The sequence below is a fragment of the Ictalurus punctatus genome, chromosome 9 (genome assembly GCF_001660625.3).
Source record: "Ictalurus punctatus breed USDA103 chromosome 9, Coco_2.0, whole genome shotgun sequence".
Lineage (NCBI taxonomy): Eukaryota > Metazoa > Chordata > Actinopteri > Siluriformes > Ictaluridae > Ictalurus > Ictalurus punctatus.
In genome coordinates this window covers 26,870,511-26,896,400 of record NC_030424.2, presented here as the reverse complement: position 1 = coordinate 26,896,400, position 25,890 = coordinate 26,870,511, and the positions used below count along the sequence as shown (strand labels likewise).

The following is a 25,890-nucleotide window of genomic DNA, read 5'->3' as shown; positions in this document are numbered from 1 at the left end:
GGTGCCGAGGGGCTGGAAGTGCATGATCTCCTGATGCTAAGGTTCCACAGAGGTCCTGTGGCTGCTCTGAGACTCCGACTAGGTGAGTGTGAGAGTGTGTGTGTGAGAGTGAATGTGTGTGTATACGTGTGTGTGTGTGTGTGTACGTATGCATGTATGTATGTGTGTTTGTGTGTATGTATGTATGTATGTGTGAGAGAGTGTGAAAGTGTGTGTGAGTGAATGTGTGTGTATATATGCACGTGTGTGTGTGTATATACATGTATGTGTGTGTGTATATATATATGTGTGCATGTGTATATATATATATATATGTGTGTGTGTGTGTTCGTGTGTGTATATATATGTGTGTGTGTGTGTGTGTTTTCATGCGTGTGTATTTTTCTACGACTAGATTCTTATTCAGAAATTAGAATAATGTAATAAACTTCTTAAAAGGTTCAGAAATTAGAATTTGCTGCTGAGGTCATTCGGTATGTGCCCCTAAGGCCACTGATGCATTGTGGGATGCCCATAATTCATTTCCAGTGGCCGAACATCCCTTGAGGAACCAGACAAAGTTTGCCAGTTAAACGAGGCCTGCCTCGAGAGAGTTTAACTGCAACTTTAGAGGAGGAAGAGACTCGTATAGGTGTAAAGAAGAAAGGGAAAAAAAACGAAGAGAAAGACAGGAGCTCTGGTTGTTTCTGTCTTGATCTTGAGCCAAGGTTTGAAGGAAGAAAGCAAGAATGCATCTTCCACCACTGATAATTTGAAGGAGAGCACAAGCCTCTTGTTTGCCTGCCTTGTTTATTTTTCTGTTTGTTTGTTAGCATGTTCGTCATGCACATCGAGCAGCTTCGTTTATTGACTTAATTCATTAGGACGGCTACATGATAGAGGGAGCGGAATGCAAGCGGTGGGGAAGAAAGACTTGGCAGAACTCCAGTGTTCCTGAGGACGTCTCTCTCTCTCTCTCTCTCTCTCTCTCTCTCTCTCTCTCTCTCTCTCTCTCTCTCTCTCTCTCTCTCTGAGTTATCTCTCATGGGCACACACCGGCTGCTGTTGTAGCAGACTGCCGAGTGGATGTGCAGCTGGCCGTCTTGCACAGACGACAAAATGAGAGAGGGAGGAGAAAAAACAGCTTAATTTACAAGCACTAATCAAAGGGAAAGCAAATTGCGTAGCGTTGCAGTATTTTGCCATTAAGGTTGCATCATGTAGTACGCTCAGGCTGGGTGTGCGGCTGGGTGTGCGGCTGGGTGTGCAGCTGGGTGTGTATGGGAGGGTGCGTGTGTTACTTTTGATTGAGTTTTTTGGATTATATGCTAAACCTTTTGAATTATATGCATTGATTATATGCTAAACCTTTTGAACTAAAGTCAAATCCAGCTTGGTTTTTAAAATATCTTTAATTCGTAAGGCGTGCAGTTAAAACAAAATGATTCATTTCAGGGAAAAAAAACAAAATGTCTTGAATTGATGCTGTAATAATCTCATACGTATATTCACCAAATCTTTCATTTTCAAGCAGAGCATTGCACCTTGGCCGGTCTTCTAGAGCATGCTAGAGCAAGCAAAGCAACGTGGTTTAAAAAATATATATATAAAATATATATATAATATTTCCAACTTAAGCACTAAAGTAAGTTTAGTGGAAAAAAAGAATAAAAAAAAGAAAAGAATAAAAGACAGTCTATAACAAGCATACTTTCGAGCCCAAATGCACATATACCACCATAATGCAGAATACAAAATCAATTGTTTGTAACCAAATCAGAATGAGACAAGATATGCTAAGTGGCATGCTAGCACTGAGGTACGCTAACAACAAACTGAGCACTTTGATGAAAGATTCACTTGAAAACTAAGATGCATGTGAACAATATGTTGAATAGATGTTGGTCACTGACCTCATATTTGTATCTTAATCTAGAAGTAGTGTATGTATCGAGCCAGTGTAGGGAGATACACTATACGCAACGTGTTAGCATGGCGCTAATTTAACAAATTCTGCAGATGTGCTAAAGAAAATGAGAAAATTTATAGGACAAATACAGATACTTGTAAACTGAACCACACGGTCTCAGCGTTAACTAGGGCTACAAAAACCTCATGCAATACATTTCTGTGATTTAAAAATGAACTTGAGGACAGTAGGAGTACAAGTACAGCCAGTTAAACCTACTCTTAAAGTGCACCTCTTACGGTTTTTCAAATATTCCCTTTCATGTAGTGTGTTATAGAGCTGTTTGTGAATGTAAAAACATCTGCAACGTTTCAATAATAAAAGCGCACGACAAACCGACTCCCAAAACAAGGAATCGATTCTGAACAGCTGAATCGAGTCGTTAGTGATTCCAGACTTTACTTCCTGTACTAACCTACGTAGGTTTGTAACAAAAAGCCCCGCCTCTGATCTTCATCGGCCGCTCGCGGTAAACGGCGGTAGACCGGTCACGACAGACTGGGACGTCTGACCAATCAGAGCAGAGTACGCTCTCTAAAAGGAGGAGTTTAGAATGAATCCTTTGGGACGAATCATTTAACGAGTCGTTTGCGACACTGCGGGGGAAAAACGTAGTTTACAATTACGAGTGTTTTTTGACCTCGGATGCACGTAGATCTATCGTACGAGACCTTTAAAACAAAATTAGACACGTTTCAAAACCATAATAGGTGCGCTTTAAAAGTACCTAGCTATGTGGAATAAATATACCTTCTGATCTCAACAAGTAATCAGGCTATACAGTCTCCACTGAAAGTATTTTACCAGCAAGGCCAATTCATGTTATTTGTGCTGTACACCACAGAGAACAGTGTGTTTGTGGCAGCCTGTGACTCTATATATGATGTTTATATTCCTGATTTAGTGAGCGTAGGGATCGGAGGAGTGTCGCCTTTCTTTAATCTCCCTCCTTCTTCATCCTCGATTTGCATAAACGTCTACACACAGTCAGAGTCCGTGTGCCCTCTAATTTCTCGCTCTACTCACGTATTAGCCACATTAGCGTCTCCTCGGGGCTTTGCGGGGGGGGCGGCCTGCTAATTGCCCGCTTGTAATTTTAATTGGGCTCTGCCTTCCTCCTCGAAATCAATTACACGACGATGTGGCCTTCAGCTCGCCCACCCAAAAAATGTATTCATTTACGCAAAGGGTGGTCTGAGGTGAGACACGGATGTAGGCTGTGTACTGTTGCAGGAAAATAGTCCAAGGTGGCTCGACGTGAAGCGGCGTGACGTGAAACGCACTTCCCGTTACCGTCCCGAAGTGGATTATTTTCCCACAGCGGCATGTCCTGAAGAGCTTCATACCAGAACGACTTACCAGCGATTGCAGTTTCATTAAAGAGCGAGGCGCGCTTTTTATCTATTTATAGTTGCATGTAATGTTCACGAAACAGTTATCGCGTCAGTTATAAACCGTCGTTCGCTTGCGAGACAAAACGAGCAGAAACTGGAGAGCGCGAACATCGCCTGTCGTGAAGCACTTCCTGTGTGGGCTGGTACAAAGTGCTGACACTGGAGACTCCTTCCATAAATGTTCAATAAACGTCTACTTGCAGAAATGAATTTGCGAATTCAACAGCGCTGTGGTGTAATAGTTTACACTGTTAAAAGCGTACCTGAACTAATCACTAATATTATCAGATTAGAGAGGATCATATAATCTTCGTATTGATCCGAAAGGCAATCACTGCAACATAAATGCCACAGAAAAATCATTTTTCCGGCTGTCGCAGATATCCTTTGAAAAAACACCAACGATGTGTGTGTACCGTGTTTATGATGAGAGTCCATGTGAATGACCTCTTCTGGTGTTTACAACATCATATAACATCGTGATAAGTGCGCAGTCTAATCTTAGTCATATGGTGACTCTGCTTTTTCTCTTCAGTAATTATTGATATTCCTGATAGATTTGTGCTCTCTCTCTCTCTCTCTCTCTCCCTCTCTGTCTCTCTCTCTCTCTCTCTCCCTCTCTGTCTCTCTCTCTGTCTCTCTCTCTCTCTCTCTCTCTCTCTCTCTCTCTCTCTCTCCCTCTCTCTCTCTCTCTCTCTCTCCCTCTCTGTCTCTCTCTCTGTCTCTCTCTCTCTCTCCCTCTCTCTCTCTCTCTCTCTCTCTCTGTCTCTCTCTCTCTCTCTCTCTCCCTCTCTCTCTCTCTCTCTGTCTCTCTCTCTCTCTCTCCCTCTCTCTCTCTCTCTCTCTGTCTCTCTCTCTCTCTCTCTCTCTCTCTCTCTCTGTCTCTCTCTCTCCCTCTCTCTGTCTCTCTCTCTCTCTCTCTCTCTCTCTGTATGTCTCTCTCTCTCCCTCTCTCTGTCTCTCTCTCTCTCTCTCTCTCTCTGTATGTCTCTCTCGCCCTCTCTCTCTGTCTCTCTCTCTCTCTCTCTCTCTCTGTATGTCTCTCTCTCTCTCTCTCTCCCTCTCTCTCTCTCTCTCTCTCTCTCCCTCTCTCTCTCTCTCTCTCTCTCTCTCTCTCTCTCTCTGTCTCTCTCTCTCTCTCTCTCTCTCTCTCTGTATGTCTCTCTCTCTCTCTCTCTCTCTCTCTCTCTCTACATTGTCCATGTGTATGACTCGATCGCTGTGTGCTAGATCATTAGCCTCGGTTGTGAGCCTGATCCTGAGCCTCACATCTTTAAACATTTTTGTGACGAGTGGTGTTTTTCTTTCTTTTTTTCCCCTCTTCAGGTTAAAACATGGATTCGGCTGTTTCATTTGAACGCACTACTAGCGTTTGCTGTAACATGCACTCCGAACATACCACAAGTCAAAGAAGACCATGGACTGTTTTGATAAGCTGCTAAAACAAGTCTGTTTCCCAACTGATATAATTGAAATCCATAGACCAGGGTTACATGGCCTGTATTTGCTTTGCTTTGTGTGTGTGTGTGTGTGTGTGTGTGTGTGTTTGTTTATTCCGCTCCAGGTATCATAAATTAAAAACTATTTTGTTGTTTTTTTAAACGGGAATGTAGTCCTGGCTTTGTATATGCTTTAGAGTACTGTGTGTGTGTGTGTGTGTGTGTGTGTGTGTGTGTGTGTGTGTGTGTGTGTGTGTGTGTGTGTGTCCCATGTCGAGAGGCAGGCAAGGTTAAGTATAGCTGTGTTTGGGTCAGGAGGTTTAAACAGCCATTACATTATTAATGCATGCTCTTGCATTGTGTGTGTGTGTGTGTGTGTGTGTGTGTGTGTGTGTGTGTGTGTGTGTGTGTGATGCCTCCGGTGATCATCGCTTATTATGATCACAGCTGCTGGCACTTGTAGAAACCTAATGAAGCGACTGAGAGAGGCTGAGATATGTGTAAGAGAAACCGAGAGAGGGATTTTGGGTGGTGGGAGGTAAAGAGAAGGATGGCGCGTGTGTGTGTGTGTGTGTGTGTGTGTGTGTGTGCGTGCACGTACATGGTGCTCTGTGATAGACCGTTATCCCATCCAGGGTGAATTCTCGACTCACCCCGAGCGTTGCCGGGATGGACTCCGAGGCCCTGACCAGGATGAAGCGCTTAATGGAGATGAATGAATGAATAAGCAATGGGAAAGGCCTTGAATGGCTGTGAGTATGGAAGGAGTCTCCAGTGTCAGCACTTCACACCGTAACTTGCAGTGATCTGCTACGTTCACGTCTTCAGGACTGAGGGCTTCTCTGTAACAGGCGGTTTATTAACATGAAGCGAAGGAACGACCGTTTATAGCTGCTGTAACGTAAGTGATAACCGGAGCGATCTTGTCTCATGGAAGGTTACATGTCATCCCAAACGGATTCAGTGTCATTGTGGAGGAAATTCTGTACAAATCGTAATCGTTGGCTGATTGCGGTGTGGTGATTCCACGTCAAGTTACCCAGGATGTGGCACCACAGCGTCGCACTAAATCACTCGAAATCATACACGGAGATAGACTAGTGCGATAAGATCACATTTATTTGAATGAATCATAATGAATAGTTATTAGAGAGAGAAAGGTCGCGTGAGTGTGAATCACCTGCCGAGTCTCTACTAATAACGAAGCTGTCCGTCTGATTACTCCATGCAACCGTGACTGCATGTTACTACGGTTACAGTTGTTTATAGGCAACACGTTGATTTCGATTACGCTGGCGGGAACTACCTGCGCGTTGTACGGTTTGAACGCACACCTTCCAGCCAATCCGAACCGAGTATTCAGACAGACCATGGTGTTTTATAGTTTTATCTTCGTGGTGCAAGACGTTTCTGATGAACGTTCACATTACAACATTATGTTGTTGTTGTTGTTGTTTTTTGTAGATATTGTGTTAAAGGTGTTTCTGCGTTATTCAGTCGGTACGGAAACTTTTTTTTTTTGGTTTCCAAACTTTACTTCTCCAAGCAAAAAATTCAGCGTTACACCAAAAAAAAAACAAAAAAAACGTTTGTCTGTCTGTAAAGAAAGCAATACAGCCGGGTCCATAAGTATCGGGACAACGGCCGACGGTGTACGGACAGAAACGTAATGAAGGATGCGGGGTTTTGCTGCAGAAATAAGACGCAAGTGGAACAGTCGATGTCTCCAGAAGAACCGTGGCAGGTTCTGCATGACGCTCGGTAAAACTTACCGTAATACCCTTATAAACCTGCACAAATTGTACCGAGGCTGCAAAGGGTCGTCATACTAAATATCGACTTCATTTAGTTTATTACCGTTTACTGCTCTTTATAGTATTTTTAATGTAGAAATGTGTAATGTTATTATGTGTGTGTGTGTGTGTGTGTGTGTGTGTGTGTGTGTGTGTGTGTGTGGTTAAATCCACCTCTGTGGAGAGAGAGAGAGATGGGAGGATCGATCTAGATGTCAATGCCAATCTAGCCAAGCACTTTCTCCAAAGATCTTCTGCCACTTACTTAGCAACACACACACACACACATATACACACACACACACACACACACACACACACACACACACACACGTTTTTCCACTCATCTCCTCTTAAGTTTGCATTTAAGAGTTAAAAGCACTTAAGAGGAGGTGAGTGGAAAAACACGTGAGTGTGTGTGTGTGTGTGTGTGTGTGTGTGTGTGTGTGTGTGTGTGTGTGTGCTCTGAGTGTGTTGTACATGATGTTTCAGATTTTCTGTTTTCTGTGTGTGAGTCTTGTGTGTGTGTGTTTGTGTGTTTGTGTGTGCGCATGAGAGCCATCTGTCTGGGGTGTGTACTTTGCATGTATGCGAGTGTTCCACATGGGTTGTGTGTGTGTGTGTGTGTGTGTGTGTGTGTGTGTGTTGTATAGGTATACTGAATGGGGCGCAGCTGGGGGTGGGTGAACTCCTGCAGCATCGTCTGCGCTGTGGAGAGGTGGATGCTGCACTGGGCATTCTGGGTAATATGGACTGGTGCATGATGGGAGCAGACTGCTATCGTGGTCTCATCTCGGTGACTGATCACCTGCTCAGAAAACCACTGGACGAGAGGACGGAAGGTAACAACGTGAGGAGTGTACCATGTAGCCTCAGGATGACTAAAGTAGTGAAGAGAATGAGATGAAGTAGTGAAGAGAATGGTGTGAGAGAAGTGATCGATGTAATAATAGAGTTGTTTACAGTTCATTTGAGGATTTGAGTATTATCATCAGACCAAGCACACCTTTTACATGAATTCTGCCAAAAGGTGACTTTTAACTGCTACAAGAATCGCCCCTCCTTTTTTTTTTTTAAATAAGTATTTGGGTATATTTAAGAGAACTGTACAAGCTGAGTAAAAAAAAAATCCCAGGCCGATCTTTCGGCCCAGCCCCAACCGAATCACACTGGATTGGCCAATCAGCATTTACCTGACACACAGTTTACTTCTGGTACTCATTCATATCAAAGATTGGTTTAAGTTCAGGTCAGTAGTTATGGAGCTAGCTGTAACGTTTTCCTTGTAATGCTGTATGCTACAGAAAATAAAAAACATGGAGATTAATCTAGCAATAAACACAATATTTAGATTTTTAGATTTGAGTAAATGTAATATTGCATGATAATATACTGTATGTGTAATAAGTGTATAGTGTTACATGGTGAGATGAAGATCCACAGAAATACAATACTACTATACTCTACTCTACTCTACAATACTGTACTATACTATACTCTACTATAGTATACTATACTCTACTATACTATAGTATATTATATTCTACTATATTCTACTCTAGTATACTATACTCTACTATACTCTACTCTACTCTACTATACTGTACTCTACTATAGTATACTATACTCTACTCTACTATACTATACTGTACTATACTGTACTCTACTATAGTATACTATACTCTACTATACTATAGTATATTATATTCTACTATATTCTACTCTAGTATACTATACTCTACTATACTCTACTATACTGTACTATACTGTACTCTACTATAGTATACTATACTCTACTATACTCTACTATACTGTACTATACTGTACTCTACTATAGTATACTATACTCTACTATACTATAGTATATTATATTCTACTATATTCTACTCTAGTATACTATACTCTACTATACTCTACTATACTATACTGTACTATACTATACTCTACTATACTCTACTATACTGTACTATACTATACTATACTCTACTATACTGTACTATACTATACTCTACTATATTGTACTATACTCTACTATACTCTACTATACTCTACTCTACTATACTCTACTCTACTATACTATACTCTACTATAGTATACTATACTATACTGTACTGTTCTATACTATACTATACTCTACTCTACTATAGTATACTATACTCTACTATACTATACTCTACTATAGTATACTGTACTATTCTATACTCTACTATAGTATATTATACTCTACAATACTATACTCTACTATACTGTACTCTACTATGCTATACTCTACTATAGTATATTATACTCTACTATACTATACTATACTGTACTCTACTATACTCTACTATAGTATACTATACTGTACTATACTATACTATACTATAGTATACTATACTCTACTATACTATACTATACTCTACTATACTATACTCTACTATAGTATACTGTACTATACTATACTCTATTATACTCTAGTATATTATACTCTACTATACTCTACTCTACTATACTCTACTATAGTATACTATACTCTACTATACTCTACTCTACTCTACTGTACTCTACTATAGTATACTATACTCTACTATACTATACTCTACTGTACTCTACTATGCTATACTCTACTCTACTATACTGTACTATACTATACTCTACTATACTATACTCTACTATACTGTACTCTACTATGCTATACTATACTATACTCGACTCTACTATACTATACTGTACTCTACTCCACTATACTATTCTATAAAATGTTCATGATAACTTTGTGTGTGTGTGTATATGTGTGTGTGTGTGTGTATACCATACTATAAAATGTTTATGATAACTTTATTATGTGTGTTTATACAATACTATAAAATGTTCATGATAACTTTATTGTGTGTGTGTGTGTGTGTGTATGTGTATTTATATGTGTGTATGTGTATATATGTGTGTATATGTGTGTGTAGCTCAGTTAGAAGCTGCTCTGGGGATGTTCTACTCTCCGTCCAGAGCCTTAACAGACTCAGTTATACTGGAGTATCGAGACCCCATCAGCCGCTACGCACGGAGATTCTTCCATCATCTGATCAGGTATGCGCGCGCACACACACACACACACACACACACACACACACACACACACCCCTATTAAAATGGCAGGTTTTTTGTGATGTAAAAACATGAAAAAGAGAGAAATCACGTCAGAACGTTTTTCCACCCTCGATGTGAAATTACAACATATAAGAATTAAGTGAAAAACAGTCAGACACATTTTAGGGTAAAATAGGAAAAATAAGAAAAGGTTACGATAACCTGGTTGCATAAGTATGCGCACCCGTTTATAATTGGGAACGTGGCTGTGTTGAGAATGAACCGATCACAAAGTAATTATCATACACTTGGAATTATTCTAATGAACCCCACATAAAGATCAGCTGTTTCTGTAGGATTTTCTTGACATGTCCTTAGTATCATCCGACTGCTGACGCCATGATCTGCAAAGAGCTTACAAAGCATGTACGGTATCTCACCTGTCGAAAGGTATCGATCTCCAGTACAGATCCACAGACTTGTAGAACGTATGCCAAGGCACATTGAAGCTTACTGATACACTTTACGTTGGTTTCTCCTTCAATTGTATATCAAACCCCATTGAATGAATCATTTTGAGACCTCTGGACATCTGCTCTGTATCCTGCCCAACGCTGTACTGCTTCGTTTCAGGCACCAGCGCTTTGAGAAGGCTTTTCTCCTGGCTCTGGATATCGGCGCTCGAGACCTGTTCATGGTGAGACGCCTTTTCAATATCACACAGTCAGCGGTGACGAGCAAGTCCGAATGACTTGGGTTTCGTAGACGTTGTGGTCAATATGTTTGCATCGCACCTTCGAGATGTCGGGTTGGAATCCTGAACGCGGGTTCGTGTGCGCAGAGTCGACGTGTTCTTCCCGTGCCTCGGGGGTTTCCTCCAGGTTCTCCGGTTTCCTCCTCAGTCCAAAGACGTGTGTTGTAGGCTGACTGGCGTTTCCAAATTGTCAGTAGTGTGTGAACGTGTGTGTGTGTGTGTCCAAGGTGTCGCCCTGAGTTCCCTGGGATAGGCTCCAGGTTCCCCTGTGACCCTGTGTAGGGTAAGCGGTGCAGAAAATTGATAGATGGATGCATGTTGTGGAACATCAGAGAGATTAGTTAGCTCCTGTTATCACTTATGTAATGTTATGGCCGGTCTTTATTCTCTTTTGAAGTTAATTTGCGGCTTGTCAAGCGACTGATAAGCCGTAAAGATGGAAGACTTTCCTGTGGACAAACAGGGTGAGAGTGATGATTTAGTCCTGTGTGATTAGAATTAATCATACCTGGTACTTAAGGGCTTTTCTTTGCGGTTGTAATCATGATTTGCGTGGAAAATACAAACATACTGCTAAACTGTTTGGAGGTTTAGGGGTGTTTTTTTTTTTTTTTTTTTCAGCTTTTGTCCAGTTTATATATCACAGCAGCACTACACTAGCCACACCTCTTCATAATGTATTCAATCTCAGCCCCGCCCCTTTTTACAGTCACTCTATTCTGCTGCTCTGATGAGTATGATTAAAACATAAATACAGTATATAATACCTGTCTTGTGATGTTTTTTTTCCCTCATTTAAAATATGGCCACGTTATTAGTGACGATTCGTCCTGAAGCCGTGGTGCGTTGGAAATTCAACGTCGGGCAAAGATCAGCAGAGCAACAGTTGCTCCTGATGGAAAGCGGGGGGGGTGCGAAAAAATCTTTTCTTCTTCCTTCTTCGCCTCGTCTCTGTGCCCTAAACGTGTGAAACCCCCCACTCCACACTCAAGTGACACCTTCTCTATTAGCGTTCGCATTCACTCGCTCTCTCCCTCCCTCACTCACCCGCTCCATCCTCCTTTCACGGCGGTCACTCGCGTTCCAATTCATTCAACACTAAGTGCTGCCGTTGAGGGTCCAGATTGAAGAAGGAGGAGCTGAACCTGTGGAGCTTGAAAAAGAGAGAGACAGGGGGAGAAGAAGTGAGGGATTGGTTAGTTAGAGAGAGAGAGGACTGGCGAAAAGGTACCTTGACGCGGTCATTGTTCGGTTGTGCAAGAAGAGAGAGGAAAAAAAGAGAGTGAGAGAGAACAAAAAAGGTGCAAATTATTAACGCTTCATGAATGCCACTTTATTGAACATCAACAAAGAGAGCAATGAGGAGGAGGAGGAGGAGGAGCAGTGCGAGTTGGGGGGGGGGGGGGGGGGGGGGTTCTGTCTGCCAGCGGCGGCATTTCACCCTGTAGCCGTGCCACATGTTAATTAGCCAAAGTTAAATTAACCTCCCTGCAGGAGAGAGAGGAAGAAAGAAAGAGGGAGAGAGAACGAGTGGGGATCTGATCTCGTCCCCTGTGTGTCGCGGGGGTCTGCGCTCCTTTTGTCTCCGAACCCAGGAAAAGAGGCCTGAAAGAATTCCTCTCTCTTTGCCTTTTGTGAGGGGCCCACTTTCAGTGTGGAAGGGTCGGGAGTCGGAGAGAGGGAACGGAAGGAGGTTATGACCATGCACTCTGGGGGTTTTTGTGTCTGTCTGTGTGTGTGTGTGTGTGTGCGTCTCTGTTCTAGCAATACTCCGTGCTTTGTCAGAGCATAACAGTTTTTCTTTTTATATACAAGTCCGTATTAACGACATCTGTGAAATCACTGCTTCGAGAATTTCACACGCTGACCTCATATCCCGCACTCTCATTTGAATGGAACTGATTTAATATTCGCCTCTAATTAACAAACAGCCAATCAGAAGTCAGCCAAGACTACCTGTTGTACATAACGACCGTGAATCCTTTTTAAATGGTCGGCTTATTTTACTAAAGCTATACCGGTCACCCCAGTAGCCTAATGCGACCAAGTAACCGATATTATTATTATTAGGATGCTAGGGTGCCAATAATTCTGTAACTGTTCTCCAAACATGTAGCGCAACAACTCCCGTTATAGCAGCTGTGAACAGTCATTAAAGAGCAGCTTGTCATGTGACTGAGAGACCAGAATGCTCAATCTCCTCTGGCCTGAAGACTGAAGCACAGGATTGGATAAGTAAGGAATAAAACATTTTGGGGGAGGGTGTGCTGTTAGAGGAAAATAATCAAAGCTCTCCATGCTGAAGGAAACAAAGTTACAGCTTTAATTCTGACACTTACACCGAAGACTGGAGTTAATAAATGCTAAATAATACTTGTAAGTCTTTTATATATGCATTATTTACTGTTAAACATGGCCGCGTATCTGAGAAAACGTCAGATCTTTGAGTGCGCCGGTTTAAACAAAACCTACTTCCGAGAGCCGTGTGTCTGCTCAGAAAAGATCAAACACACGTTTTTGAACGCGTATTTGGACTTTTAGAATACACAGATACTTGCGTTCTTGTTTGTGGGTTGAATTTGCTGTCTGGTTTAGCCAATTAATGCTTGCCTGGATTACAGGTGTTGGGTTTTGTTAGTGTGTGTGAGAGAGAGTGTATGAGTGTTGTCTCAGCTCCACTAGTTCCTGCCAGACTCTTTTATGCGCCGAGGTGAATACCAGCCATCGTTTTCGTCATCATTACCAGCACTCGAGCGGCGTTTGTGTAATCTCACAGCAGTCCAACACGCAGCTAAAAGGCTGCATATCTGCCCGTAAAGCTCTTAAATAAATAAGATTAGAGCGTGTTCTGTGTGCTGTTCAGGCTTCTCGCATAATATCTGATGGTTTATGCACGGAATTATTGTTATCCCTTCCAAGTCGTGTGGATTCTCAGTGCTGAGCTTCTCTCTCTCTCTCTCTCTCTCTCTCTCTCTTTCTGTCGGCTTCTATTTCTATCTCTTTCTCTCCGTCTTCTTCTCTGATCCCATCTCTCTCTGTCTCTGTCTCGCTCTCCCACTACGTCCTGGTTCGGTCGCTGAAACAATCATCTTCGTGAATGAAATCAAACGTTTCAGCATAAAGCCTCTTTGGAAGCTCAGGATGGAGCGTCTAAGCTATGAAGCGTTTTTTGAATGACGTTAAGATCCGGATCATTTCGAATCGTCAGAACTGGCTCACGTCCTGGTTCTCGATGATTTCTTCCGATCGAATCGTATTAAGACCAGTATGAAGTATTTTGTTTCAGTGTTTGCACCCATTAACTTTAAAAGGTTGTCGGATGCCCCACATAAACATATTTCTTTTAAACGATAACTGTGATTGTTGATGATGTGGCGTTTTCTGTGAGGAAGATGTTTATTTAACGTCTTTGGAAGGAGTCTCCAGTGTCAGGAGACTCTCCAGCTTGTTTTCCGTATTAACTTCAAGAGAAAGAAACACAGAGGCTGGAGAGGTAGCAACTGTTTTAGCCTGCTAAAATCACAGGAACTTATTTCAGAGATGTTTCGCAACATTAAATGTAACTATAAATGGATAAAACGTACAACGTGTCATCCTTTCAAATATGACCTTTCATGTAGTGTGTTATATACGTAGCTGTTTGTGAATGTAAAAAGTCGGCAAAGTTTCAAAAATCAAAGCGCACGACAAACCGAGTTACTGACTCCCAAAAGAAGGAATCGAGTCTGAACAGCTGAATCGAGTCGTTAGTGATTCCAGACTTTACTTCCTGTACTAACCTACGTAGGTTTGTAACAAAAAGCCCCGCCTCTGGTCTTCATCGGCTGCTCGCTGACAGCGGTAGACCAATCACGACAGACTGGGATGTCTGACCAATCAGAGCAGAGTATGCGTTCTGAAAGGAGGAGTTTAGAATGAATCATTTAGAACGAATCATTTAACGAGTCGTTTGTGACACTGAGGAAAAAAGTAACGCTGCAGTTTAAATTAAGTGTTTTTTGACCTCGGATGCACGTAAATCTATCGTATGAGACCTCTAAAACAAAATTATACACGTTTCCAAACCATAATAGGTGCGCTTTAATGAAATATGCAGTAGTCTAGTATAAAGGGAAGGAGCGCTACTTGGTTTACCGTTGATGCTGAGGGCGGCCATGTTGATTTTGACGTTACTTGCTGAACTCGGCGGTTGAGGAGACCGTCCTGAGTTTCTGAGTAGCAACCCCTGAGTTGAGGGGGCGTTTTCTTTAGTCTTTCCTAGTTAGAGGTCTGAAATTCTGACACTTTTTAGTGGAACGCAGCTGTGTTGCTGCTCAGACAGTTGCACACTATTTGAGCAAAAAAAAAAAAAAAAACAACCCCCGACCTTGAACTTGCATCTATTTTCTTTTTCACAACTGACTCTGGCATTTGAACGGAATGCCATTCGAGGGCAATATTACAAATATAAATATGACACTATGATATATGAAGCGCAAGAGAGGGCACACACACACACACCTGTATATCCCCCCTGAAAGCAGCTATTTCACCAAGATATCTGATATTAGAAATCTACAATCCGCAGCATATCTATTTGCACATATCTACAAATAGTTTAACCGTTGAAGAATGCGATTACCCAACCCAAAATCATTTTTCTGGTCAATAAGTGTTGTCTATTTCGCATTTCCTGTCTGAGAGAAAGACCTCCAAGTAGAATTGTGAATGTAAACTGACATTTGGAGGCACATCGAGAGACTAAATGGCGGGTTGATGCGCTGATAAGGATATTATATTCCATTCTGTTAGATGAGAGGGATGGAAAATGACATTTTGTGTGTGTGTGTGTGTGTGTGTGTGTGTGTGCGTGTGCGACCACCTGCTCGTAATGAGAACATCTAAACTCCTATTTTCGACATGAAGAGCACCGCTCTCGCTTTCTAAAAGGTGACACCTTCGTCTCTCCACACCTCCCTTGCTCCAGCTTCTGAAACGGTAGAGATAAGATCCATCAGACAGAGAGAGAGAGAGACAGAGAGAGAGAGAGAGAGAGAGAGAACGAGGGAAGGGAGGGTTAAGGAGAACAAACGTGACAGATTTTTTTTCACAAAGTTTGATACTCATATTTTTTTTTTTTCAAGGTTCTTTTAAACTTCAAACAGGTGACTCTGGCTCTCTTCTACCCGCATAAGGAAATAACGCTTCAATATCGTCCATTGACAAGTAGAGATTCTTTTCTGTCTTTTTCCTGTCTGACTTTCTGCTTTTACTGGGGTTTTTTTTTTTTTTCCCGGAAGGACCTCCATTACGTGGCACGGGACAGCGGGGAGCCTGTGTTGGCCAACGTGGCCCGACGGAAAGCTCAGGAGCTGGATGCGGAAGGGGTCACGAGCTCAGAACCAGGTGAGAAGGTCGTTGCAGCTGAGGTTGGATTATAAAACCCATAACGCAGCCTTGAGAAAACATTTCTTTTAATATTGGAGCAGCAATGATATGGTACATTTGAGAGAAATTATATTCCAGTGCACGGTTAATGTTTTATTATAGAAGATGAGAAATACAACCGCTGTCAAAACCGCGAGCTGTTTTGAACGTGGCACTACTGTTTTCCTGTATGGTTTTTATTTATTTATTTATTTATTTATTTATGTTACAGTATGTATTGTAAAAATGACCAAGTATCTTTTTTTAGTGCCTTTTTTTATTCTCCAAATAGACTGCCTCTAGACATACTTTTTAAGGGAAGCCCATAGATTACTACTTGATACATCAAAAGATTAGACACACTCATTCTTCATTGTTTTTAACCCCCCCCCCCCCCCCCCCCACATTTTACAATAATAAATAATAATAAAGTCATCAAAACTCTGGAGTAACACAAATGGAACTATGGGAATTATGTTATGATTTAAAAAAATAATAATAATAATAATAATAATTTAGTATTTTAGCATCTTCAAAGTAGACGCGCTTTTCACCTAGAATTTCCAGAAATGTATTCTTGGCGTTTTCTCACCTGATTTCTAAAGGTTTGTCATTTGTTCATTCACTTTTACCTTAAAAAAAGCACAAAAATGGTGCTTACATTTATTCATCCATCGATCCATCCATCCATCCATCCATCCATTCTCTGTACCGCTTATCCTACACAGTGTCACGGGAAGTCTGGAGTCTGGAGCCTGTCCCAGGGCCTCAGGGCACAAGGAGGGGGGAAACCATAGACGGGGTGCCAACCCATCACAGGGCACAAACGCACACCCATTCACACACCCATTCACACACTGCAGATAATTTAGAGACGCCAGTCAGCTTACAACGCATGTCTTTGTACTGGGGGAGGAAACTAGAGTACCCAGAGGAAACCCCCGAAGCACGGGGAGAACATGCAGACTCCGCGCACACGGGACAGAGGCGGGAATCGAACCCTCAGTCCCAGAGGTGTGAGGCACGACGTGCTAACCACTAAGCCCCCGCCGTTTCTACATAAACGCAGCTTTTAGTCAGCGTTCTACTTCAGTTTCAAGTTGGTTTTACTCTTCCGTGACACTGATGTACAAACTCGCTGTACCCGTGTAGAGGACACACGCCGTTGCCTTTGCACACGCCGTAATTCCTCCCACACGATGTGGCTACCGTTGCCGTCCGCGCTCCGTCACCGTCGCACACACCAATTCGCGCTCGTTCTTTCGGACCTCGGTAACTCGGGATGGTTCGAGATGAATCGACGGGGTTTCGTGAGGTGTAACACGCGAACATGACCTTGAGCGACTGTGAATTTCTGCGTTTTATACGTTCCTTCTACAATTGGATGAGGGAGTAAAAGAGGAGCCGGAACAGGCTGCATGTGTATTAGCCGAGGTGCAGGTTAAAAAGCGTACTGATGAGACTAGGGAGGTGTTTAACTTCACAAACGGAGGTCACTACCTCAGGGTGTGTGTGTGTGTGTGATGTGTTCACACCCCGTACACACACTCATAAGCCTCTTAATTATGTCCTTGATGATTTCCTTGCTCCCTGGAGCAGGCCTGAGGTGCTTAAGAGCATCAGAGAGAGAGAGAGAGAGCAGGAGAGATGATGAGAGAGAGAGAGAGAGAGAGAGCGAGCGCTAAATGTAAAACGTGTCTGGAGCACTTTACAGGTGTTAATAGTTAAAATGTTGGTTGTAATGTTGTGCTGTCTGAATGCTTGATTTTATTTTCTTCTCTGCAAGGTCGGTTCAAGGCCTCTCTTTTGCTCAGGCACAATGCAAACAGAGCTAGCAATCATAACAAGGCATCGCTAGAGTCAGTCAAATGGCATTTTAAAAAAAAATACCCTGACTAGCTAGAATGTTCCGGACACGTTTTATTTATTTATTTTATTTTAGGAGTCGTGTAGTGTCTGTAGTATCTTTTACTGCTGCACGGTTGCGTAATAAATGCCCTTCAGAAGCCACATAAGATACGTACATGTTTCCCAGGCGACAAAATAACAACAATTTACACCACTCCTCCAAGCTAACGAACTAGCAACAAGCTAGCCATATCATATCATATATGACGTCACGATAATGTACGAGTGATATTTTCATTCAAGATGATTCTGTTTAACTCTTCATCTAATGCTAAGTGTCCATTGATCGAAAGCAAAGTCTACGATAATCCCATATAAAAGCAGAGAAATGGTGCTCTGTTTACTGTTGATGGTGTGAGCGGCCATGTTGTCATCGCTCTCTGAGAAGGATCCAAACAAAACCTGCCTGAGTAGGATTTCCACGTTGAGGGGGTATTTGGTTTTTCGTCGTTAGAGGTTGGAAATTCGAGTTTGGGTGTGCATAGGAAACCTATTACTATTGGAATACTATTGTGGGCAGGGTGGTTTAGTGGTCAGCACGTTTGCCTCACACCTCTGGGGTTGTGGGTTCGAATCCCACCTCCACCCTGTGTACGTAGCGTTTGTATGTTCTCCCTGTTCTTCGGAGGTTTCCACTTCGGGGGTACTCCAGTTCCCACCGCCAGTCCAAATACACACACTGTAGGCGAATTATTTCCAAATTTGTGCGATTGTGCCCTACGATGCGTTAGCACCAGGCTCCCGGCGACCTGCGGAAACAATACTCTGGCCAAAAATAATCTTTCCTCAGACATGTTTGGTGTCTTTTTATTTTGCTTCTTTAGAGATCAATGTAGCCAAAAGAAACTGCCTTTATAGATTTATAACATTTCTATACAACAGTTAGTTCCTGTCCGCTAATTTGACCGGTCGAGCAGCGTTCCAAGAGCGCCTATATTTAGTGTCACTACAGTGTGTCCTAGTTTGCAACCGTTGCTACAGTAGTGTTCGCGACATCATCGGCGGACGTGACAACCGACACTTTTGACTTAAAGTGTGAACGCTCGTCGGATGAAGACGGGGAGCCAATCTTACCTTCTTTTTTTTTTTTCTTCTACCATTTATTTGATCAGTGTGAGCCAGCTAGCCAGCATGCTATAAAGTGAGCTGGGTTCTTCAGGATCTACTTCCTGCTAGTGGAGCGAAAATAAACAGAACATTTGGCCATTTTGTGTCCGAAATGCCAGTTACTCCATGTCATATTCTTGTTTCTAGAACTGTTATGTACACGCAATATCGCACTCGTAATCATGCAGTTATACTGAATATCGCGTCTACAGCCTGATCACAGCCGTCCCGATATTCAGTATAACCTCGTGCAAAATTGCATTTTTATATATAAATATATATATATATATATATATATATATATATATATATATATATATATATATATAATGACATCCTCAGCACTGTTCGTTGTCAGTATATGTTTAATTATGCTGTAGCTGCCTCACTCATTATTGTGTTTGTGTGTGCTCTAGTTTCAGATGAGCCCAGGCCTGTACTTAAACAACAGAATGGAGTGTGTGTTTCCCCCGTTAACACACACACTGAATGGGCCAACCTCAGTAAAGCCTACAAGAAAACAAGGTGTGTGTATATATATATATATATATATATATATATATATATATATATATATATATATATATATATATATATATATATATATATATATATATATATATATATATATATATATATATATATATATATATATATATATATATATATATGTATGTGTGTATATATATGTATATGTATATGTATATGTATATATATATATATATATATATATATATATATATATATATATGTATGTATATGTATATGTGTATATGTATATATGTATATGTATATGTATATATATATATATATATATATATATATATGTATATGTATATGTGTATATGTATATATGTATATGTATATGTATATATATATATATATATATATACATATATGTATGTATGTATGTATGTATGTACGTGGAGGGTGGGTTCTAGTGTGAATGTTTAATAAGACAAGACCCGCCAAAGTCCCGATGTCCGAATACACCACCTCTAGCTTTGTAGATCTCCACATTTCCGTCCTTTCAGCTGCATGTGTTTTTGTTTTTTTTACACGACTGTTCATTACAAAGTGTGATCTTCGCTATCCAGCCACAGTAATCCATGTTTGCTGTAGTAGCATTACATCAGCTCCTGCTAACAGCTGACGATGGCTCACTAGCCACCCTCTTACAAGCCGTAAAGGCTTATTACCTCAGGAGAAATGAGATCTGTACAGGATACAGACATTAATAACAACGCACAGAACAGGTTTAAACACTATCGCATTATTAGACTGTTTGTTATCTACAAAGCGATTTCCAGACACCGATAGCATGTCAGTGCAGTGTAAACTGGGTCTAATGAATAATACATCTCTAAATCTAATCACTCGTCTTTAAAATCAAGACAGTTGTAATGCATTATGGGAATACATCGAGACAGCTCCTTATGGACACTTGAAAACATTCCCATCACAAAGTCTTGCATTCTGCTGTTTGGAATATTTCTCAAAAATGCCGTTATAGTCAGAACTAGTTGGAACAGTGAACATGGCAGTGGGATGTAGTTGTTTGTTTGTTTGTTTGTTTATTTATTTAATACCACAGCGATGTTGAATTGTCAAATCTGATTGGTCAGTTGATGTTGATCCATTTACTGTAACAGGTCTGAGAGTAGTTTCGACTGCTGATCATAGGTTTCTATTAATGCACTTGTTTTTCTACGTTATTGTTCCTATAGTAACAAATAGTCAATCATAGGGAGCTGGATAAACTACATATTGTAATGATAGACAGATTAATATATATATATATATATATATATATATATATATATATATATATATATATATAATGTTTTCTGCTAGGAGATTATATTTTTGTCTACGACGCCGATTTCAAACGTTTTAATCACACACACCTTCAGATCAAAAGGTTTTTAACATCATAAACATTTCAGTCGAGTGTCCACAAACTTTTGACCGTCAGTGTGTGCGTCCTCTGTTACATTCTATTCAAAGAGTATGAGGGCTGTGACGATCGTTCGTAACGACACACTCACTGTAACATCACAGAGCAGCTGAACGAACGCGCTTGCTGCAGAGCACTAACCGCCCTAGTCTGTACACGTGACGTTTACCTCGGTCATTTATTCACGTGGGATCAGCTGGTCATCCCACAGTGGACGATTTTGCTTTACACTCATTTTACCATCTCCAGACTCTTCTGGCTCGGTGCCTCAGAAGTTGATATTTCTGCTCTGTTTATTCTGCATGGTGTTTTTCTTTCCTGATTTTACTGCTATAGCCAGTCTAATCTGCTCTCTGATTGAGTGCCATTGTTTTTCATTCTGAGGCTGCCAGGCTTAGAGACACTGAGCTACTGAGTTCTGGCACAGAGGGAAAGTAAGCAAGAGAGAAAATAAGAGGAGAGAGAGGGCAGTGTGAAAGAATTCCCACATGCTCAGGCAAAGACTCTCCACACGGTCTTGTATTACTGTCTTTTTGAGGTAATATTTACTTATGTATTGCTGCGGCTAATCGCTAATCCTATGCTATACTATCCGATCCTTCTTTTTTTTTTTTTTTTTTAAACCAAAAATAACATTACTATACTTTCTCTGTGCACCGAGTAATTGAAGAAAACAACTACTCTAGATCCGTAGAAGATCCTCTATTACAGTTGATCCTGACCTGCATTTATGTAAATTATTTAACTTAAGGCACCTCATCGTACCGTTTTTACTAGTGGAGAGCCCTCCTTTTGTTACTCTACTTCCAGACTGGGGAACACGGTACCACTTTGCATGAAGAAGTCCGGCTCGGTACACTTCTATTAACAGCATTTGAACGTGTATCTTTTTAATTTGGCTGAAAGTACTTCCTGTGTTTTGGTATTTATAGATTAATTAAATATTTTTATTTCGTTCTTTTCAAATTCCTTGACTGTATATACACCGATCAGCCATAACATTAAAACCACCTTCCTTCTTGTTTGTCCGTCGAAGTCCACACAGTGTCATCGGTTTAAGTGGGAGTGGGTTCGGAGATGGCTGATTGGTCCAATCCGAGCCCGGAATTGACGGTTGCAGTGGGGACATGGAAGATCAGACTGCCGACCTGGTGCAGAGGAGATACCGGCCTTGGACTTGCGAAGACGACGTTTCTCTGCAGCATAACGCGATCTCTCTTTTGTTCGTAGGCATGAACTTGTCTGCGCCACGCCGAGCGATCACCGGCGATGCTCTCCCGGTTTTCAGGATCTATGTTACAGTTCTTGAGAGAGGCCTTGAGGGTATCTTTGAATCTCTTCTTTTGACCCCCAAGAGGTCGCTTGCCGTGATGTAGTTCGCCATAAAACGACGTCTTGGGTAATCGTTCGTCGGACATGCGCACAACAAGGCCAGCCCATCTGAGTTATGCTTTGCAAAGCATGGTGTGGATGACTACGCTCCCCACACACATTAATGAACCTTGGGTGCACATGACCCGGTCGCTGCTTCACCGGTTGTCCTTCCTTGGACCACTTTTGTTAGGTAATAACCACTGCATAGCAGGAACACCCCACAAGACCTGCTGTTTTGGAGATGTTCCGACCCAGACGTCTAGCCATCATAATCTGGGCCTTGTCAGTCAAAGTCGATCCTTACACTTGCCCATCTTTCCTGCTTCCAACACGTCAACTTTGAGAACTGACCGTTCACCTGCTGCCTAATATATCCCACCTCTTGACAGGTGCCACGGTAATGAGATAATCAATGTTATTCATGTCACCTGTCTGTGGTTTTAATCTTATGGCTGATCACTGTATAAAAAATTTATCATCATCAATCTTTGTGTACATATTTTGTGATAGTAGTATCGCTACTCATATTTTCTATTACATTACTTTTTTAAAAAAAATCATTTCATTTTTGCTACTTGCTTGTGAAGCACTTTGAGCTACTGTGTGTATGAAAAATTACAGACAACGACCTTGCCAAGATGCCTTATTTTCAATCGCACCACGCATTCCTTGAGCTTTTTTTTTTTAATATAAAAGAATCGCCTGCCTCTTCCTCCTCCCAGTTTAGCTCTTGCTAGTTCCCACTTGTGGCGAGTCTCCACCGAGCCAGGAAGATGCAAACTAACATACGCTTCCTCCGTACCCATCTTACATTTACGCATCGCTCTAAATGTCAGTGGAGAGAGTACTTCACATCCTGAGAGAAAGGTCGATCATGATTCCTCACACTCCGAGGCAGCCAGGACCTGAACACGTGAATGGCTGACAACAGCACTGACAACCGCTTAAACACCGATCGGGAGTCCGCTTACTTCAGTATTACAGGAAAATGAATATTAAACAGATATCATCCATATGTCGAAATAAATAGCGTTATGAATCTGAACAAATAAACCAGATTGATAAACCAGTCTCTCCATCTTTCTAGAGTTGACTCTAAGGGAAAGATGGATAGGGAGATGGAAGAAGACCTCGCTGAGACACCGGTAAATCCTGCCGTCTGGCCCTGGACTCAAACAGGTGTGTGTTTATGCTTGCGTGCGTGTGTACGTTGCATTGTTTGAGTATCGTGTCTGTCTGCTATAGTTTTATGCCGGTGATCCCGTGCAGTACTCACACTGATGCACTCCCATTATAGCCATTAATAACTCCACTGAACGTTCTGAATATGAATTCAGCCCCCATGTTCCCTTTTTTCTAAAATTTGTTCGACTTGGCTGCCTTCTCTCAAGTTCAATTGTAGTTAACTAGTCATCCCAGAACTCCAATGTTTTATTCTTTTCACGTCTGCATAATAATTATACTTTTCTTCCCCCAAATACATATTTATTGGACAATGCTGACTGCAGGCTATTACAGACATTTGCATCAGCTTTCTAATGCCAGCGTAATCTTGAATGTTAATGACGGCGGCGAGTATAGTTTTAACATAACGCTACAGTAACGGCTCCCGGAGAGTACTATACACACACACACACACACGCGCGCGCGTATGACGAGGTATACAGAGATGTATACTGTATAACTATATTTGCTCAGCGTGTAACGTGAGAATAAACTCCTCAGACTGGTAAGACCTACGTTAACTGACACGTCTGTGATGTTTCTCCTTCTGTAGAATTCCCGCTCCTCGACCACAGCGATCAGGTATGGCTTTACGACGTACACACGTCTCTTCCTGACTCTGTTGTAATGTTTTTGGGTACTTGTTCAAAATTGGCACCAATAGGAACTAATGTTACTGCGGGGTGGGGAGATATTCTCCAATGATAACAATAACAAATCTTTCCCAAACTGCTGCTTAGTTTTTAGCACGTTCGCCTCACACCTACAGGGTCGGGGGTTCGATTCCCACCGTGGCCCTGTGTGTGCGCGGAGTTTGCATGTTCTCCCCGTGCTGCGGGGGTTTCCTCCGGGTACTCCGGTTTCCTCCCCCAGTCCAAAGACACGCATGGTGTGTGTCTAAAGTGTATGAAAGAGTGTGCGAGTGTGTGTGATTGTGCCCTGCGATGGACTGTACCCCGCCTTGTGCCCCATGCTCCCTGGGATAGGCTCCAGGTTCCCCGTGACCCTGAAAAGGATAAAGCGGTAGAAGATGGATGGGACTTTTAGAGGAATCATTCAAATTTAATTGAATTGTTTATTTAGTGCTGTCCTGAATAAGATATTTCACATAGCAGATGTTTACATATAGTCTGAAATGAACCGACCGATAGAGCGTCTGTCTAAGGAAGAGAGAGAGATCTGACCTCACACCACCCTGATTGATAGATTCATCGTTCACACTGTGGGTCCCACATGCCCGTCAGTGCCACGGTTTGTAAAGCACAATCCAATCCCATTCCGGCTGCATCCATTTTAAGAATGGTTGCCATGGCAAGTTCAGAGCCTCTCTGCAACACCTGCAGAGGCGTACACGGTTTTCATACACTGCAAGGTCATTATCATTCTCAAGCAGAATCTTCTGGAGACTGCTGTAGACGTACTAACCTTGCGCACCTCTGATGAGGAACGGATAGGATGAGCCTGGGGTCAGCTGAGCCATGTTTGCCACCAGGTCATCAATTAGCCCAGGTTGTTGCTGGGATTTTTGTTAGGTTTATCAGTCTTCACCGGACATGGGTGTTTGAGATTAGCAAACGGTTTAGGCGGGGGCGTTTGGATCAGATTCGACGTTTAATCAGGTCTAAATATGCCAGCCAGGCATTCCGTGTCAGGACCAGCATTGTCATGCAGTCAGCTCAAGGGATGTTCCAGCTCAGATACTGCACATATCTGGTCTTCAGCTTCCAGGGGATTCAGACGCCGGCCGCACAAGCACACATCTTGCAGGTATTGAGTGTGTGGTATCGTGAGGGGAAAACCACCCAATCATTCTATACTGATATAATCACCAAAGGCTTACTAGTTGGTCAGACGCTGGGAGACGTGGAATACTCTGACCAAATAATGTCTCTGTAGGACGAATGAATCGTGAATGGAAAGAAAAACGCAACTCCACCACAGACTTGCGAGTCGGTTCATTTGGAATCCAGTTCATTTAGCATTTCAGTAGTTAAAGAGCTCGGTATGGTAAAAGAACACCACTCGAGTACGCTAGTGGCACGCAGTCACACTCTTGCACGTCGGGGAGAAGTGAAATGCTCGCGACTCAGTGATACCGACGAGGAAGAACGCAAGTAAGGAGAGATGAGGGTGAGTGCAACTTCTGGGGCAACATAATGCATGATGGATAATAAAGTTGGCGACAACTTGAAGCTAGCAGATCGCTCCATATGGTGAATGCTCTGCACTTATATAGCGCTTTTTTAACCTTAACAGTTCTACAAAGCGCTTTACACTGGTTCTCATTCACACACACACACACACACACACACACACACCAATGGTGCTAACTTACCAGCAGGAGCAACTCTTGCCCAAGGACACTTCGGCATGTGGAGTCACGTGGGCCGGGAATCGAACCGCCAACACTACGATTAGTGAACAACCCGCTCTACCACCTGAACCACAATCAATCACCCATATGGTGCAAATCTAATCCAACCTGAATACAAAGACGGTTGTATTGTGGCATGCATGTGTATG

General features: G+C 42.1%; 1 protein-coding gene across 3 annotated transcripts in view; it reads left to right on the top strand.

Annotated features, from left to right (window-relative positions):
- Window positions 1-25,890, top strand: part of wdpcp (WD repeat containing planar cell polarity effector) — an 81,786-nt gene that overhangs the window by 54,813 nt on the left and 1,083 nt on the right. For 2 of the 3 annotated variants that reach the window (XM_053682931.1, XM_053682932.1), the window contains exons 11-18: window positions 1-82; window positions 7,228-7,416; window positions 9,514-9,637; window positions 10,271-10,334; window positions 15,671-15,776; window positions 19,229-19,337; window positions 23,231-23,322; window positions 23,921-23,949. In XM_053682931.1, coding sequence (XP_053538906.1) covers window positions 1-82; window positions 7,228-7,416; window positions 9,514-9,637; window positions 10,271-10,334; window positions 15,671-15,776; window positions 19,229-19,337; window positions 23,231-23,322; window positions 23,921-23,949 — 795 coding nt within the window. The remainder of the gene's footprint in view (window positions 83-7,227; window positions 7,417-9,513; window positions 9,638-10,270; window positions 10,335-15,670; window positions 15,777-19,228; window positions 19,338-23,230; window positions 23,323-23,920; window positions 23,950-25,890) is intronic. The other variant, XR_008397055.1, reaches the window with a different exon arrangement.